This window comes from Rhinatrema bivittatum, chromosome 13, assembly GCF_901001135.1.
Source record: "Rhinatrema bivittatum chromosome 13, aRhiBiv1.1, whole genome shotgun sequence".
NCBI classification, from domain to species: Eukaryota; Metazoa; Chordata; class Amphibia; order Gymnophiona; family Rhinatrematidae; genus Rhinatrema; species Rhinatrema bivittatum.
Window position 1 is genome coordinate 13,026,309 of NC_042627.1, and position 17,682 is coordinate 13,043,990.

At 40.1% G+C, this 17,682-nt stretch overlaps 1 protein-coding gene across 1 annotated transcript in view; it reads right to left on the minus strand.

Moving 5' to 3' along the window:
• PEAK1 (pseudopodium enriched atypical kinase 1) overlaps window positions 1–17,682 on the minus strand; it is a 232,204-nt gene that overhangs the window by 46,443 nt on the left and 168,079 nt on the right. Inside the window, 1 exon segment of the mRNA XM_029575835.1 lies at window positions 5,350–8,591. Within this exon segment, the coding sequence (XP_029431695.1) occupies window positions 5,350–8,474 (3,125 nt within the window). The 5' untranslated portion in view covers window positions 8,475–8,591.

Below are 17,682 nucleotides of genomic sequence, written 5' to 3' on the forward strand. Positions count from 1 at the left end.
TGACAATAGTTGAGGGATAGAGGTAATTGTCTCCGGTATGCTTCGGGGGGGGGGGGGGGGGGAGCACTTGCTGCCTGCTTTTGTAGGGGGGATCCCAATGTTGGAGGAGAACCCCTGCAACTTGGGGGAGAGAGAGATTGAGAGAGTTCTCAGCTACTGGCTCTGAGATGCAAAGAAAATCTGTCAAAGTCTGCACTAATTTGACATAATAGATTAATGTGGCAGCACTTGACAAAATGGCTTGCTTTGTGTCTGAGGGGTATTAAAAATATTAAATGGTGAAACTTAGAAGACATATTACAATATTTTATTCTGTTCTCACAGTATATATGTTACCAGTCTCATGAACTGGCAGTTTCCAATGTTAAAATTTCACTCCTTCCTCCAAAACAAAAATCTACATGTTTATGTTTACATGCAACTACATACTGCCTCATCCTGATTAAGTAACTTCTCACTCCACAGTGGCAGGAAATGTCAGAATGAAATTTCAATCTCTTGAATGGCCACTGATGAAAACCTTTATTTTGTAATACAAAAAGAAAAGAGCATGCATGAAAACAATATGCTATTTTTAGATCTGATGTTATTCACTTTGGCAATTGATCAATTTTCTATGAATAATAGGAATTCAATCTCAGAAAAAAATTTATCAAGGTCAGTTTAAATTAAAGGCATGGGACTGAAATAGGCCTGGCATTATGGGTGGATATTAAAAGGCAATGCCTCTCCACTAGTGTGAGATGCTCAGGGACACTCTTCCCCCCACTTCCCATCTTATCCCAGAATATCATACCCCTTCCCATGATTCTAGGTACCCCACACATCCCTTCTTCTTGGTCCTCTCCAGACAGGAAGAGGAGAGCAGTTCTGTGTTAATCTCCTCTGTCATCAGTCTTGTGATTGGAACCATGAGGTTCCAAGGATCTCACGGAACCTGACAGTACTACACAGCTCAAACTGAGAATGGACTCTTGAAGCTGTGGAGGTTGATGCTTGCATGAAACACTACTTTCTTCCTAACATCTGAGATTGAGGAAGTAGAAAGCTACAGAGAAAGAAGACTTGAAACAGATGTGTGTTGGGAACAGGGATCACAGGGGGGGGGGGGGGGGGGGGAGAGAGAGAAGCTGGAAAAAGTCAGGGACGGAGAAAGAAGAAGCAATGAGACCAAGAGATGACTGGAGTTCAGTGGGGGAGGAGACAGTCTCTGGGATTGAACTGGTAACATAATTGACCAGGGGTGGGTAACAGGGAGAAGAGACCAAGAATCAAACTAAGGGACACAAAATACAGAGGACCATGGGTTGATCTGGGTGAAAAAAGCATGGAGAAGTACCAGCATAGAGCTGATGAATGAGGGTGGTATGTGGGGGGGGGGGGGGGGGAGGAAGTGAGGACTGGTGATCATGTTTGGAGGGAGGAAAGACGACCTTGGGATGAGCTGAGAGAACGGAATAAGGGAGGATGTGGATAAAGATAGAGATGGGAATGAGGACAAGGAGGGAAGACTGGGAATTGAGGTGAGAGTGGGTAGGATAGAAAGGAAATTAATGGGTTATCAAGCTTGGATAGGGAGAGAAGGAGGATCAAGCTAAGGGAAAAACCCAGGGATCAAGCTGGAGGGGAGGAAGAGTGAACCATGGATCGAACTGTAGGGGGAGAGGAGAAGGAAAAGAAGACAGGGGATCCAGCTGAAGAGAGGGACATATGTCATGGAATCAAGCTAGAGGGAGGAAGTGAAAGAGGACTGGGGATTGAGCTGGGAAAGGAAGACCAGGGAACAAGCTGGAGGGAGAGGGGGGAGTACTGGAGATTAAGCTAGAGGAAGGGAAAACGAGAAGACCAATTGGTCTTTCCCAAATGGATTCCCCATATAATAAATGCATGTGCCCCTAACTCCCACCTAATAGCATTCATGATACAGCTGGCCATGGATGAGAGAGTCCCTTTAAACCATTATGTCCCAAATTTTTTTAAGAAACTATCCTCTAAATAGAACACTGGGATATAATAGGTTAAATACACAGGAATTTCTCCTTTCGCTATTGATATTTAAGTTTCCTAATGGAAATCCTTAAGGAATTCAGAGCTAGTATGCCCACTTCTTACTCATCCAAACGTAAGGTAAGTGATTGGTTTACCTTTGATAGATTTTTTTTGTACTTTAAGGTAATTATATTATGAGTGTTGGTGAGAGATGCAGTGTAGAAATTATGAAGTTATTATTTTAACATTTGTTCTATGCAGATAAGATCAAATGCTTAAGGCCTGCTGAAACTGTGTCTCAGTGTAAATTCATATTTAGTATTTAACATTTTTAATTTTTGGGGCCTCCGACTTAATATCGCTATGATATTAAGTTGGAGGGTGTACAAAAAAGCATTTTTTTCTGCTTTTCTGTACACTTGCCCGGTGCGTCTGAAATTTAACGCCTGCCTTTGGTGGCCAAACAGGAGCTAAATGGTGCACTCGGCCGTGCGCACCGTTCTATATCGGCCTGAAAATTAGCAATACAGTAATGGGTGATTTCAATTACCCCAGTATTGACTGAGAACATATCAGGATATACTAAGGAGATAAAGTTTCTAGATGAAATAAATGACTCTTATGGAGCAACCATCAAGAAGAGGAACTATTTTAGACCTAATCATTAATGGAACTCATGATTTGGTGTTGGGGCTACATGGCAATAGTAATCATAATATGATCAAATTTGACTTCATAACTGGGGGAAAGCACTAAGAAAATCTATAGCAATAGCAAAAGAGAGACTATGATAAAATGAGGAAAATATTTAAGAAAAAATTGAAAGGAGCAACTGCAAAGGTTGAGTTTACTTCAATATGGACACTGTTGAAAAATACCATCTTGGAAGCTCAGTCCAGATGTATTACATGCATTAAAAAAAAGTTGGAAGTCCAAACTAGTGCCAGAATAGTTAAAGGTGAGGTTGAGAACTGCCCTGGATTTGTCAATAGGCACCCATTATACTTGTGCTAGGGAGCAGTAAGCTGGCTAAGATTTGCCCCTTTCCAGCTCTACTAAGTCTCATTCAGCAGAGAATAGCCCTTAGCTACCCTGACAGAGGAAGTGGGTGGGCTGAAAGCAACAAAAGTGCCTAGGAGCAGCAAAATCTAAAATCCATCCCCGGGTGAGAAATGCTAGTCTAGCCAAAAGAACATCTTTCAAAAAATGGAAAAGGTATCCAAATGAAGAAAACAGGAATCATCGTAAGTACTGGCAATTTAAATGGAAGGCATTAATTAGGAATTAAAAAGAAGCTTACTGTGGAAGCAAACGCTCAAAAACTTTTTCAGGTACATTTGAAGCAAAAAGCTTTTGAGGGAGTTAGATGTCAATAGATTATCAAGGGGCAAAAGAGGCACTAGGGAAGAGAAGGCCATAGCAGGGAGAGTAAATTAATTTTTTGCTTTCAGGAAGTAGTAAGGCAGATACCCCATACCAGAAATGATATTTAAAGCTGATGATTCAGAAGAACTGAAATAAATTTCTGTGAACCTGGAAGATGTAATAGGGCAAACTGACAAAGGAAAGGGCAAACCACCTGTACCAGATGATATACATCCCAGAGTACTGAAAGAACTGAAAAATGAAATTGCAGATCTACTGTCTGCAATCTGTAAGCTATCATTAAAATAAGATTTGAAGACTGGAGGGTGGCCAACATAACGCCAGTTTTTAAAAAGGGTTCCAGGGGTGATCCAGGAACTGGCACCGACATCAGACTGGTGAGCCTGATGTCAGTGCCAGGAAAAATGGTTGAAACTATTCTAAAGAACAAAATTACTGAACATTTAGTCAGTCAGAGTTTAGGGGGACAAAGCCAATATGGATTCAGCCAAGGAAAGTCTTTCCTCATCAATCTGTTACAGTTTTTTTGAAGTTGTGAACAAACATGCAGATAATGGTGATCCATTTGATATATTTCGATTTTCAGAAAGCGTTTGACAAAATACTTCAGAAGAGACTCTTGAGGAAATTAAAAACTCATGGGATAGGACACAATGCTATATTGTGGACTGAGAACTTGTTAAAAGAATACAGAATAGTGCTAAATGGTCAATTTTCTCAATGAAGAAAGGTGAATAATGGAATGCCCCAGGGATATATACTGGGACCACTGCTTTTTAACATTTATAAATAGGAACAAGTGAGGTGATCAGATTTGCTGATACAAAATTATTCAAAGCTGTTAAATCACAAGAGGATTGTAAGAAATTGCAAGATGACCTTGCGTGACTGGGCATCCAAATGGCAGATGGCATTTAATGTGGACATGTATAAAGTGATGCACACTGGGAAGAACAACCCAAATTATAGCTACACAATGCAAGGTTCCACATTGGGAATCACCACCGAGGAAAAAGATCTAGCCATCATCGGGTTAAATATGCTGAAATCCTCTGCTCAAAGTGCGACAAAGAAAGCAAACAGAATGCTAAGAATTATCAGAAAAGGAACGGAAAAAAAATGATCATAATGCCTCCAACATATGATTGAATCTTGAGTATTATGTGTAATTCTAATCACCTCAAGAGAGATATAACTGAATTAGAAGATACAGAGAAGGGTAACCAAAATAATAGGATCTATTCTTCTGTGAGGAAAGGCTAAAGAGGTTAGGGCTTTTCAACTTGAGGAAGGGATGGCTGAGGGGATAGGGGTCTATGAAATGCTGAGTGAATTGGAATGGGTAAATATGAATCAGTTGTTTACTCTTTCCAAAAGTACAAAGATTAGGGGATGCAATGAAGTTATTTAGTAATATATTTAAGACAAATACAAGAAAATATATTTTTTACTCAATGCATAATTAAACTCTGGAATTTGTTGTCAGAGGGTGTGATAAATGCTTTTAGAGTAACTGGGTTTAAAAAAGGATTCAACAAGCTCCTGGAGGAAAAGTGCATAAACCATTATTAAACTGGATTTAGGAAAATCCTCTACTTATTCCCAGGATAAACAGCATAGACTATTGACCTTTTAGGATCCTGCCAGGTACTTGTGACCTAGATTGGCCACTGTTAGAAACAGGATACTGGGCTTGGTGGACCTTTGGACTGACCCAGTATGGCAAATGTTATGTTCTTATGAGAATCAGCTTTGGGGGAAGAAGGGTTTGGAGGAGAATTGACTGGTGTAAGAAGGAATGGGAGAATTACTGACAAGAATAGTAATTTAATGTGACTCCATTTAAATTATATATTGATACAAGTTTTACAAACCCATCCATAAATTAGGAGAGATCTAAGTAGTAGCAAACAAAATCAATAATAATACAAGTGCAATGTAAAAGAGAATTGAGTGAACAATGAAGTGATTCACCTGATTATTTTCTTGGAAATCAGCGGTGGTGAGGAATTGCTCATATTCTGTTGCTCCATCTCTTCTGCAGATTTCAGGTTTGTTCCTGTGTTTGCTAACACTTTTTCAACTAGAGCATCGCCAACAACCTTGCTAGAGTCTCCAGTTGGCTCTGTGGGTGCAGATTCGCACCTGTACATGAACACAATGGATGGCTTCTCACTCGCTTCTGTTTTGGTTTCACTAAACCAGTGGTGACGCTGTACTGGGGGAGGAGGAAGCATGTGAATCACAGTGCCATCTAGCCCTACCAGTTTACCCTTTTCTCGTGCTCTTTCCCGGTCTTCGTCATCATCAGCCTTCCTGCGGCGAAAGAAGCTCTTGAACGATATCCAGCGTTTGGGTTTGGCATCAGTTACCCTTCGAGTTTCTGAATGTAGGACAGACTCTGCCTCTGTTGATCGAATTGGATTAGAAGGTTTTGCCCAGTTGCTGAAATGCCTTTGCAAAAGGTTACTGGCATGGTATGGCGAGGATGTGGAACGGGGTGGAGGAAAAGGAGGTGCCTGTTCAGATTTTGGGCTTATGTTAGAATTGTAGATGCCAGTCTCTGGCTTTGAAGGGTGAATAGTAACTGGTGTAGACTGAAGTGGTTCCTTTTGTGCTTTAGAGGTGGTGCTTTCTATGGATTTTGGAGCCTCTGTTTCCCCAACAGACTGTGATGAAAAAAGGGATTTAGGACGTATTAGAGTACTCTTAGTGGTATCTATGTCAGGAGGTAGAGAATACAATTCCTCTACACTGCAGGCTTTGGTGCTAGACTGAGGGGTTGTTGGAGGAGACTGTGGAGGATGGATGGAAGCCACTATCTGAGAAAGTACTGTATGTGCATTCTCCCTGTTGCTGCTGCAAGGTTCCTTGGTGCTATCTATCTTAACAAGTGATTCTGGAGGGGTTTTCTGGATTTTTGTTGGGGAATTGTGGCTAGAACTTAGACTTCTTTGTGGCGAGGTCTGACTTTTGCCTAGACAGCTATTGAATTCTTGAACCTTCTGAGCTACAGATCCTAGTTTGCGCTCTGGGCTGTTGGAAATTGCTTTGAGTTGGGCAAATTCTGAGGGTCTGGCATTGGCAATGTCAGACCCTTTGTTTTCAGTCTCTATTTCTTCGTAGGTGTGGCTTATAACACTGTTGGTCTTTTCTTTGATGGATAATTCTCCACTTGTCCCCAAGAAACTCTTGTAGATGGTAAGATTATCATATGCATTTGGATTTATTACAATTGGCACCTTGATGGCCTTTTTGGAACTTTTTGCATATGCTGGCTCATCATGAATGATAATTGGGAATGGTGGCATACCAGCATTGTTGTAACTGTTGAACTTTATCTCTGACAAATTTGGCGACTTTACTGGAATGGTTTTCGAAGAAATATTTGTTGCGGTAGGTGAAGTAGGAGCAGATTTATGACTGCACTTTCTTGGAGGAACCACAGGATTGTTAGTGATTAATTCAACCTTGGGTATCTTTTGTCGTGGACTGGTGCTAGAGGTCCAAACTTCCTGATATTGAATGGAACTGGACTTCTTTAGATCATTATTTACTTGTCCAGAAGCTGTCAATTTAACTGGTGTACCTGGGGTACTAGGAGTAGATGATGTGCTTTTCGTTTTGGAATTTTCTGTTTGGCCCTCCAGGTGCTCATTAGTCATGACTGCTGACACATCTACTACAGTATAGGGCTTGCACACTGGTTGATCTAAGTTTACCACCCTATAAGGAATGGGCTGTTCGTCAACTGGCACTATGCTTACAGTTAATGCTTGCCCAACTATATCAGTAGACTTTTTGTTCCCATCTTGCTTCTCAGTCTGCACAGCAATTTTTCCATCTTTCTCCTCCAATCTCAGTGCAAGCACTGCCTTATGGGTTTCCAGAGCCTTTGGAGTACTTTTGGCAATTTTTAACGCATCTTTTTCCTGATGATCACCAGTAAAACTTTCATAATCTGGCTCTATTACCATATCATCTTTAGGAGTGCTTGGAGAAAGTCCTCCATTGCAGAATTTCTGGGATGAGCTGCTGGTTGTGGCAGAACGAGATGACTCAGTAAGAGAAGAATCTGGGGATGTAGAGTCTGAAGACACCATACTCTGCATGCTTTCTTGGCAATAGGGTATAACATTGTCCTCTCCATAACCATTTAGAATCTCATCATAACTATCATCATAATCTACTGCACAAATTCTCTGAAGAGATTTGTTCCTTAATGGGACAGTGTTCCACTTTTTGTCCACGCAAAACCTGACAGGAGACAGGGTGTTGGCCCTGAAGTTAGCAAAGCGAGGCTGTCCCTTCATTCGAATTTCCATAGCCAACAGTTCTTCATCGCTTTCATCCCAACTTTCATGCTCCTCCTGCATGTTGCCGAAGAAAGCATCATCCTCACTCTCATCTCCGCTAGAGAATTCTGGGTAACAGAAACGTCCACCTTCATTACTGATAACTTGGGTGCTACCACTCATGACAACATGCTTTCCTTGATGATCCTTCATCCCAGCTACCATGCAGCTTGGAAGAATCTTCCGTTCCAATGACCGCTTATAGCAATTATTGATCCTTCCCAAGAAGGATTCCCTAGCATTCATTTCATTCCCTGTTAGCTGTGGTGAAGTATCTAAACCTGCAATTTCCTTCAATACGTCAGTCAGTCCATTATTATTGTTAGTGGGTATTTTTCCTACATTGTTGTTATCGCCATGAGGCCTATGCATGTGGTTATATCCTTCAATTTCATCCTCATTATTGTTCAGTGTTTTTTTGTTCAAAATAGCTCTGTTCCGATTCCACCCAACAATGATCTGCTTGTTTTCACAATGCTCCAAAGAGCTGATCTCAGCACAGACACCCTGCCCATCCACAACCATCATGGTGGGTTTCACAGCAATGGTTGGTTTCTTTGCTACAGGAGGTCGGAAGCTTCCTGTATTCCTGACACGGATATTGGCATTGGTTTTCAAATTGCCATGGGAAAGAGAAGCCTTCTCAGAAGATGGAGGCAGTTCATGCAAGCTTTTCGGTTTGAAGCAGTTCTTGCATTCACCAGGCTTCCAGACGTGCTCAGTAAAGGTGTTGCAAGCGGACATGTTGTCAAAGCACTAAGCAATCTTCTGTCCACTTTTCAGTGCATTGTAAAATCTTGGTCCATTAGTTGTGCCTTCCCTGCAGGGTTGGTTTTAGCTAGTGGTCTGGTGGAGATCAACCTTCAAAGATATAAAAGAAAAAAAGTAAGAGATCAGATTTGGCAAGGCAAATGTTCAACAATAAATGAAGGATGGTATTTGTTTGGTTCTCAAATACATAAATGTTTTATTGTAACTTCACTGTTTTTCACTCATTACAGTATCAAGTTCTTGTTACACACCTTGTTAACTGTAAACCAGCATGATGTGATTGTATCATGAATGCCGGTATATAAAAACTCTAAATAAATAAATATATTAAAACTATCTGCAAATTTTTAAAACAGTCCTTGTTTAACTGAAAATTCTTTTAACTTGCAGTCTCTGCCAATATGTGCATTTTACATAATACAGATTAGAACATTTATGCATTTTTATTTTCTTATTGCAGTGTTTAGCTAATTGCTGAACAAAAAACAACCAGACACCAAATATAATTGGGGATAATTTGATTTGATTGCTTGTTCTGGTATGTTTTTGCACTTCGTTTCACCTACCTAGAATAATAATAATACTTCTGTTTCCATTCCTTTTTAGGATGTAATGTCCTTACAATGACACATCTACTACGACATCTGTGACTGACAGCAAACTCCATTCATAACAATTAGAATAAATAGTAGATATGGTTTTTCAGCAACCTTTTTCTTCCAGAATAAAAAGCATTGTGCTCAGAAACACTGTAAGCAGATGCTAGAAGACTTAAGTTGGTTGAAAAAGTGTCAAAAAAAGACTGCTGCTATAACTTGTATTTCACTAGTCTTTTCAGCAAAACATTTCTAAGCAATCTACAAAGCAAATGACTACATGCTGGGAGCTATTTATTTATTTTATTTATTTATTTATTTTTATATACCGAAGTTCTTGTAGAGACTACAAATCACTCCGGTTTACATAAAACGAAGAACTGCTCAACAGAGAGCGGAGCTTTACATGGAACCGTAGAACATATGGAACAGTATAACTGGTTGACAATTTAACATAATACTAAATAAAGTGATAATAGTTTAACTGGAAATAAATAAAGAAATATAATATTTTATATATAAGAAGTATAACTAAGCTATAAGTATAAGCTATAAGTATAAGTATAAGCTATAAGTATAAGCTATGGCAGCAAAAACAGATGACATTCTATTGCTATTAATACTTTTTAGCCTCAACACTTTAATGACTGGATTAAAAACTCAGTTTAACTTGTGGTTCATTAGTTCTCCAAAACTCATTCCAAAGCAGCGACTGCATCCAGAAAAGTAATCAGAAATGACATCAATATTCAGTATCCTTGTAGCCAACTGTGCAAATCAGGCTACAATAAGATTTCCTTTGTGAATGATACAGGGAAAATTGCTAGAATTAATACTTATACTTGCATTCCGTTAGTTGGAGTACTTTCTTTCAGAGTTAGCCGCATATGTTGTACTTGAGATTTCAAATGTAAATATATGTAGTCTCAAAAGCGTATATTTCAATCTTTGGACATTTCTCATGTTGCATCAAAGTTACTGCAGCCCGAAAAGAATCAATTTTCAATCTAGAACCAATATGCAGTAGCTACTAGAACACTGTGTTCTAATCAATATAAACTCTTCCACCAAATCAAGCACACAGGACTCCAGAGAAGGGAGTTTAAGGGGATAATATTTTTGATTGCATTTTTTGAAAGGCTAAATATTTGCTGAGTTTTATTTCTCTCACTCAGAGTTTAAAGACAAAGTTATGAATTTTGTTAAATATTTTTTGTCTCTCTGGGAATTAAACATGTGTGGGTATTTGTAAGTTTTGTAATAGTTTAGCATGCTTTGTGGAAAACATTTCACAGTTTTTCACAGTTGCAGGAACACAGCAATAAGAAGCTTTTAAGACTGTCCTTATGCAAAACTGGAACAAGCACACATGACTGCACAAAAGTGAATTTGAGGAGCAGTCTTTAGAACAGGGCTACTGTGAATGTCACACTTCAGAGAAAGAACGAGGCATTAGACCAGTGTTCTTTATTGTAAGGCCCAGAAGCTGGTGGCAGCTCCAATCCAGCCTAAATATAGATCCCTGGCTCTTCCCCCAATACACACTGCAAACCCCCGTCCACCTTTTCAGATGCTTGCTGCTAGCACTGTCTCCAAATTGGTGAATATAAGAAGCCATGTGATGCCCAAACTCCTGCACTGTTCTTACAAGACTGTAAGCTGCATTTTGCCAAAAGAAGACAGAACAGTTTTTCCCTAAAGCAGTGCCAGAAGTAACTCGGGAGAAGGCAGAGAAAGAGGGAATTGAACTGGGGAAAGAGCTGGCTTGGAGGACATGGGGACAAAAAGTATGGTGGAGGCTGACTGATGGGGGTTGAAACAGACTGGTATGGGATTAGGAGAATGCGTATTGGGGAAGATAGCATGTGGAGGAGAGTGTGTGTTGGGAAGATAAGCTTGAGGGAATGGAGAGTGCGTGTGTGTGGGCATAGGGGGGAGATGGACTGAGGGAGAAAGTAAGCGTGAGTGTGTCTATGGGAGAGTGGTGGCCCAGAAAATGGAGATATCATCTTAGTTACATGAATTGCTCTGAGTGAGCTTGAGTAGCCAGGTTGATTGCATCATGGAAAAGTAAAACCTCCACTCTGGGGCCAGCCGCATCACTCCTTGGCCCCGTCCTTCCCTTAATTAGGGTGCCGGCTGCTTCAGCTGACATTGGTTCCGGCCCCTGCTTGAAAAATACTATTGATCACTGCATTAGGCTATTAAACCTAAAAAGTCCCAAACCCTTGACAAACTAATTCCTTAAATCTCTGTTAGGACCCTATTTACTAAGCTATAACACCACGTTTGCAAGTGGCAAAATGCATCAACACAGGAAACATGGAAACAAAGCATGGAATTTATGACGACACAAACTTCTGTATATTTTTCCAGCCCCTAAATCAGGCACAATGAAAGTGTGCTAATAAGCTAATCATTATTGGTGGTCTAATGAGGGCAGAAGCAATCTCCGCTTGCTGCTGCCCCACCAGCACCCTTTTTCAAAACAGTGTGGGCTGACTCCAGGTGATACTTTGACCTTTTTGAAAAAGGGTACTGGTAGGGCAAGAGTGATTAGGGATCGCTTCTGTCCTCTTTAGATGGGATTTGATGGTAAGCTTGGGGAGAGTCGGTATGGGTTTTCAGAAGGAGGACATACGTTGCCCATAGGGGTAGGACTTCAGAATAGGGAAAAAGAAGACAAAGGGGGTTGCTTTTATTTTATTACCAGGGTGAAATGTTTGGGGGATGTGGTAGGGTTTTTGCCCATGAACCACCAGGGATTTTTGGACAAAGATGATGAGGGATTTTACAGGGCCTTGTGGCCCCTTTAAATGACAGCAGCTTCAAGATGGAGAGCACTACAGCCCAAAGCGATTCCAACGCTACTTTACCATACTAGCAGGCCGATACAGTTTGGACGTGCGTTTTCAAGGCGCTAGCTTTACCCTTTATTCAGTAAGGGTTAATAGCATGGCCCCCCCCCCCCCCCCGAAACTAATCGCGCCCGCAATATGCAAATGCATGTTTATGGCCCTATTAGTTATTCCCGCGCGATTCAGTAAGTAAAATGTGCAGTCAAGCCGCACATTTTACTTTCAGAAATTAGCACCTACCCCAAAGGTAGGCGTTAATTTCTGCTGGCACCAGGAAAGTGCACAGAAAAGCATAAAAACTGCTTTTCTGTACACCCTCCGACTTAATATCATGGCGATATTAAGTCGGAGGTCCCAAAAGTAAAAAATAATTAAAAATAAAAATTTTAAAAAAATTTAAAATCAGCCCGCGGTTTGAAAACCGGACGCTCAATTTTGCCAGCGTCCGGTTTCAGAATCTGTGGCTGTTAGCGGGTTTGAGAACAGACGCTGGCAGAATTGAGCGTTGGCTGTCAAACATCCCGTTGGCTTGGCAAGCTTGTCTTGTAGAAACTAGAGAACACACTTTTTCAACTGCAGCACCAATAGTATGGAATTCTATGCCTGTAGATATTCATCTCATAACCTGTACCAAAACCTTTGAAGTCCTGTTGACAATATATCTTTTTTGGCAAGCTTTTGATTGTTAAGACGGTTAAACCTGTGTGTTATTTTTATTTGATGTCTTATTTGTTTTTATGCCGATCTGATTATTTTGTTTTTTATTGGTCTTATTTGTATGTCACCTACGGCTTTGTATTAGAGACTAATAAATTGTTTTAATAAACATTCTATTGCATGAATGTTTCAATAATGAACCAAAACACATAAAAGGTCTAAAATGTTGTAGTACATTTGGAGCTTGGTCATGGCCTCAGTAGGAAAGCAGCAGTGATAGAAATAGAACCAATTTGCCAGATCTCGCTGCTCTGTACTTGGAACACTTGACCATACATCAGCTACATAAAACATAGCACTCTCTACAATGTATAGAAGATGCAACTGTCTTTTTCATGCAATAGCACCAAAATTTCAATTTGCTTCGCTTTAGCAAATTTCCCCAGCCTACAGTAACTTGTAAACTCTTGATCTGTTACCCTCTGTACCATCTAAGAGACAGAAAACAGATTAAAAAAATAACCCACACACACACCAGATGGAGCTATAGCTCCTCTAAAATGCTTTTACTAGCTAACTGTAGTTCAGAATTCTCATTTTTGTACAATAATGACAAAAGCCCTTAGCTTCCTGGGATTCTGCAGTTACAGCAATTAATGTGGTATATGTCTTCTGCCACATAATTTCTCACTTTCCACAGAATCACAGGAAATTAGGCTGCTTGCTAAATCTAACAGCCTGGAGAAGCAGCCTAGTGATTAGAGCATGAACCGGGGACTCCAGGGTTCAAGTCATACTTTGCTCTTTGTGACCTTGGGCAAGTCACTTTACCCTCCATTGCATCAGGTACAAACTTAGATTGTAAGTCCTCTGAGGATAGGGAAATACCTATAGTACCTAAATGTAATCCACTTTGAAGTGCCGAAAAGTGGAATATAAAAACATCTTAAAAAAATCTAAATCTAACAACCATTTTCCTAGACTGCTAGACACTCTCTCCATCACTTCCTTCTTCCCCCCTACAATCTGGAATTTCTCCCCTTCTAGCATTTGCCATCTCTCTTTCTCTTCTCCACCTCAACTGTGTCATTGCACCTCTCTCTTGCTTTCCCTCTCTGGCTGGTGAAGTGCGATCACTTCTTCACAGTACCCCTTCTTATGGCCACTGCACCACTCTCTTCCACACCCTTTGTGGACATTCTATATCCTCTTTCACATCCCCTCCATCTACATACTTCTCTGTATGGATGCATGGTATGCATAACATGAGGATTATGTGCAGTTCTGGTCTCCCTATCTTAAAAAAAAAAGATAACACAGAACTAGCAACGATACAGAGATGGGCAACAAAAACGATAAACAAAATGGAATGACTCTCTTATCTTTATTCACATTTATATACCACTCTCTGCTGAAGCTCAGAGTGGTTAACAAGTTCAAACATTCACAAATTCCAAACAAACAAAATTAAGGATTCATCATATCAACAATATAACACTTCTAAAAAAACAAACTGAATATTGGTCATCAATATTATATGCAATCATATTATATATACACAATCAAATAATTTAAATATAGAAACACTTTTAAAAACAGACTAAAATACTAAACATAGGTGTTTTTATGCAACATAAAAATACTTTTATTGAAGTAAATATATAGGGCAAAAATAAAACAGGATGAAGAGTCATTTAAAAACAGACAAACATGTATTTTTAGCATTTTTTGTTTGTCTCAGTAAAAAGGTTAAACAGATTAAGGCTATTCAGCTTGGAGAAGAGAAGACATAAGATATTAATTAAAATAATAAGTGGTATGAAACAAGCTAATAGGGAGTGGTTACTTACCCAAATAGTGCTCAGATAAGGGCAAATGCCATGAAACTGGCAGTAGATTTAAAACACATTTAAGAAAGTATTTTTTCAATTAATGTAGAATCAGTTGTAGAATTTGCTGCTGCAGGATGTAGTCAAGACTAGTAGCAAAGGTGGGTCCAAACAATTTGACAAGTTTCTGGAAGACAGATCCATTAACAATCCTCACCTGAATAGACTTGAGTATCATTCATCTCTTACTTTTTGAAGTAAACAGGGAATGGATCTCCTCATTGGTATCTGCTGAGAATTTTCAAATGACTTGGATTAGCCACTATTGGAAATGAGATGAAAAGGGCCAGCATGGCACTTTTATGCTCTTATGCACATCTCACAGCTGTTGAAGCACTCTCTTCCACCATCTACATCAGCCATTTGTACTTCTCTTCTCGTTTCTCCCCCACTCTCATGGTGGGGCCCTTGTGCACTGGGCAATGCCAACAGTGATCATCCTTATCAACTGGCAGCACAAAGTTCCTATTAGCATCACAGGCTACTGGAGGGTGGGGAGGTGGAAAGGGGAGAGCAGGAGGCATCTGATGATGGTGGAAGGGTCAGGGATGTAAACCTATAGGGAGTATAGGAGAAGAAAGGAAAGAAGAGGGATGGAAGGATGAGAAATTATGGAAGGATGAAAAGGCAGATAATAAGCTAAAGAAGAGAGGCGTGAGGAATGGTGAAACTGAAGGGAAGGTGAAGAGAAGGAAGGAATGAGGTAATGAATGAGAGAGGATAGGTGAGGGAAGAAAGGAGTGAGGAGTAAATGACTGCAGTAGAGATTGAGAAGGGATAGGATAAGAAAAGAGAAGGAATGGAGAATAAAGGAAAAGACTGGAAGAAGAGAGGCAGTTAGATGGATGATAAAGCACCTCAGAGGATGAGAAAGTTTGCAGTAAAAAGATGAAAAGACTAGGTAATGGAAGAAAGAAAAGGTAATAAAAAGCCTAGAAAAAGGGAGAACAATAGAAAACAAAATGTAGAAATGGTTTAGGCACACAGCAGGTTGGAAAAATATTTTATTTTAAAGGTACATTTTAGGGGGATCTAAGATGGTATGAACCCAAAATAACATTGTGTTTGAGCTCCTCAGTCCCAAGTTATGTCTTTCTCTTTCTTACAATTAGCTTGATCTGGGTGGGCAAAACTTCGACAGCCGTTGGTGGTCTCTACAGCAGCAAGTTCTAGAGTCTGTTCTGGACCAGAAGTGAGTCCCAGTAGTGCAGTGACAGAACTCAGGCTATTGCATGCACTCTCTCTCACCCACCAGAGACTGCACTGCCTGACAGGTTCCTGAGACTGGGAAAGGAGTAGTCGGCAATTCATTCTGAGGAGTCCCTTCCCCTAGTTGAAGGTCTATTGCGCAAGGGGGGGGGGGGGGGGGAGAGTGAAGATCCATGAACTTTGTTGGAAGCATGCACATTGCCAATACAGCAGGAGTGGGAGCTCTTACAAAGCTGCAAAAAAATCTGTAAAGCTTCCCTAAGAAGTATTATCCTGGTCCCGGTTCAGCTTCTAGGCACTAGAACATTTCAAACTGATTCAGCAGTTAAGTCAATGACTTTAGAAGATTTTGCCGCATCTCTGGCTAGAATTGGTTTTCTCACACAACTCTGTTCTTTTCCATCACAGGCATTCTGCATGTTTCAAGAGCAGGAGGAGGAATTGGATTACTATTCTTCTCAGTTAAGTTCCTTTTCTCTACAAGTTTCTTTGTTGCAAGATCTCAAGATTGCATTACTTAAAGAGAATTAATATTTATTTTAAACATTTATATTCTGCCAATCTACAGATCTTGGTGAAGAACATACACATTAAAATCAGTAAACATACAGCAACAAGCACCATAGAACAGAATGAACTAAACCAAACCACATTAAACATAAAACTGAACTTACAGAATCTGTAGGCAAGCACCTCACGCCTACTTAAAATGTAGAATTGAAACTCTTGAAAATTTTGTTAGGTATCGGAACTTGAGAATGGTCAATTTTCCTGTTGAAATTGATTTCATGATATGAAGCCTAAGTATTTTCTGGAGGTTTTAAAAATGACGCCACAAAAAATTCCCCCTAAATGTAGGGCTTATTTTATTTAATTTTTTTTTAATACTGCTAAGAGTATTTGGGGCTAAGGACAGTGATGCTGGTCTCAGCTGATAGCTTAGATAAACAGGAAGAAACTGACTACAAAGGAATGAGATAGTATTTGGGGAACATAGGTGAGGTTAATTAAGGATTTACGGTACTTAAGGATTTATTTAGTGAGAGCAGAGTCTCTCTTACACATGAAACTGTCAGGGGCAAGGACCTACAAAGAAGTATAATCCTTACTGAAAGGGTCAGGCTATTTGAGGGTTACCCCATTACTAAGGAAGAAATGATAAGCAGTAATAGTAAGAAGGCTGGGAATCCTGCTGTTAAGGGTTAGCAGCATGACACGAGTCAGCATGATAACTTAAGAAGTGCCATGCTGTGTCAGATTGAAGGTCCATTAAGCCCAGCAGCCCATTCTTTTTTTTTTGATATGCCATACTGGGTCAGACCAAGGGTCCATCAAGCCCAGTATCCTGTTTCCAACAGTGGCCAATCCAGGCCATAAGAACCTGGCAAGCACCCAAACACTAAATATATCACAAGCTACTATTGCCTTTTACTATCATAGCAGTTTTTGGATTTATCCTCTAGGAACTTATCCAAACCTTTTTTAAACCCAGTTACACTAACTGCTGTAAGTACATCCTCTGGCAATGAATTCCAGAGCTTAACTATGTGCTGAGTGAAAAAGAATTTATCGATTTGTTTTAGATGAGCTACTTGCTAACTTCATGGAGTGCCCCCCTGGTCCTATTATCAGAGAGTAAATAACTGATTTACATTATCTTGTTCAAGTTCTTTCATGATTTTCTAGACTTCTATCATATCCGCCCCCCCCCCTCCCCTCCCTCAGTAGTCTTCTCCAAAATGAACATTCCTAACTTCTTTAGCCTTTCTTCATAGGGCAGCCGTTCCATGCCCCTTATTTGGGTTGCCCTTCCCTGCACTTTCTCCAGTGCAGCTATATCCTTTTTGAGATGTGGTGACCAGAACTGCAGACAAGATGCTTTCTCACCATGGAGCGATAGAGGCATTAAGACATCACTTTGCACTTGTCTACATTAAAATTCATCTGCCATTTGGAAGCCCAATCTTCCAGT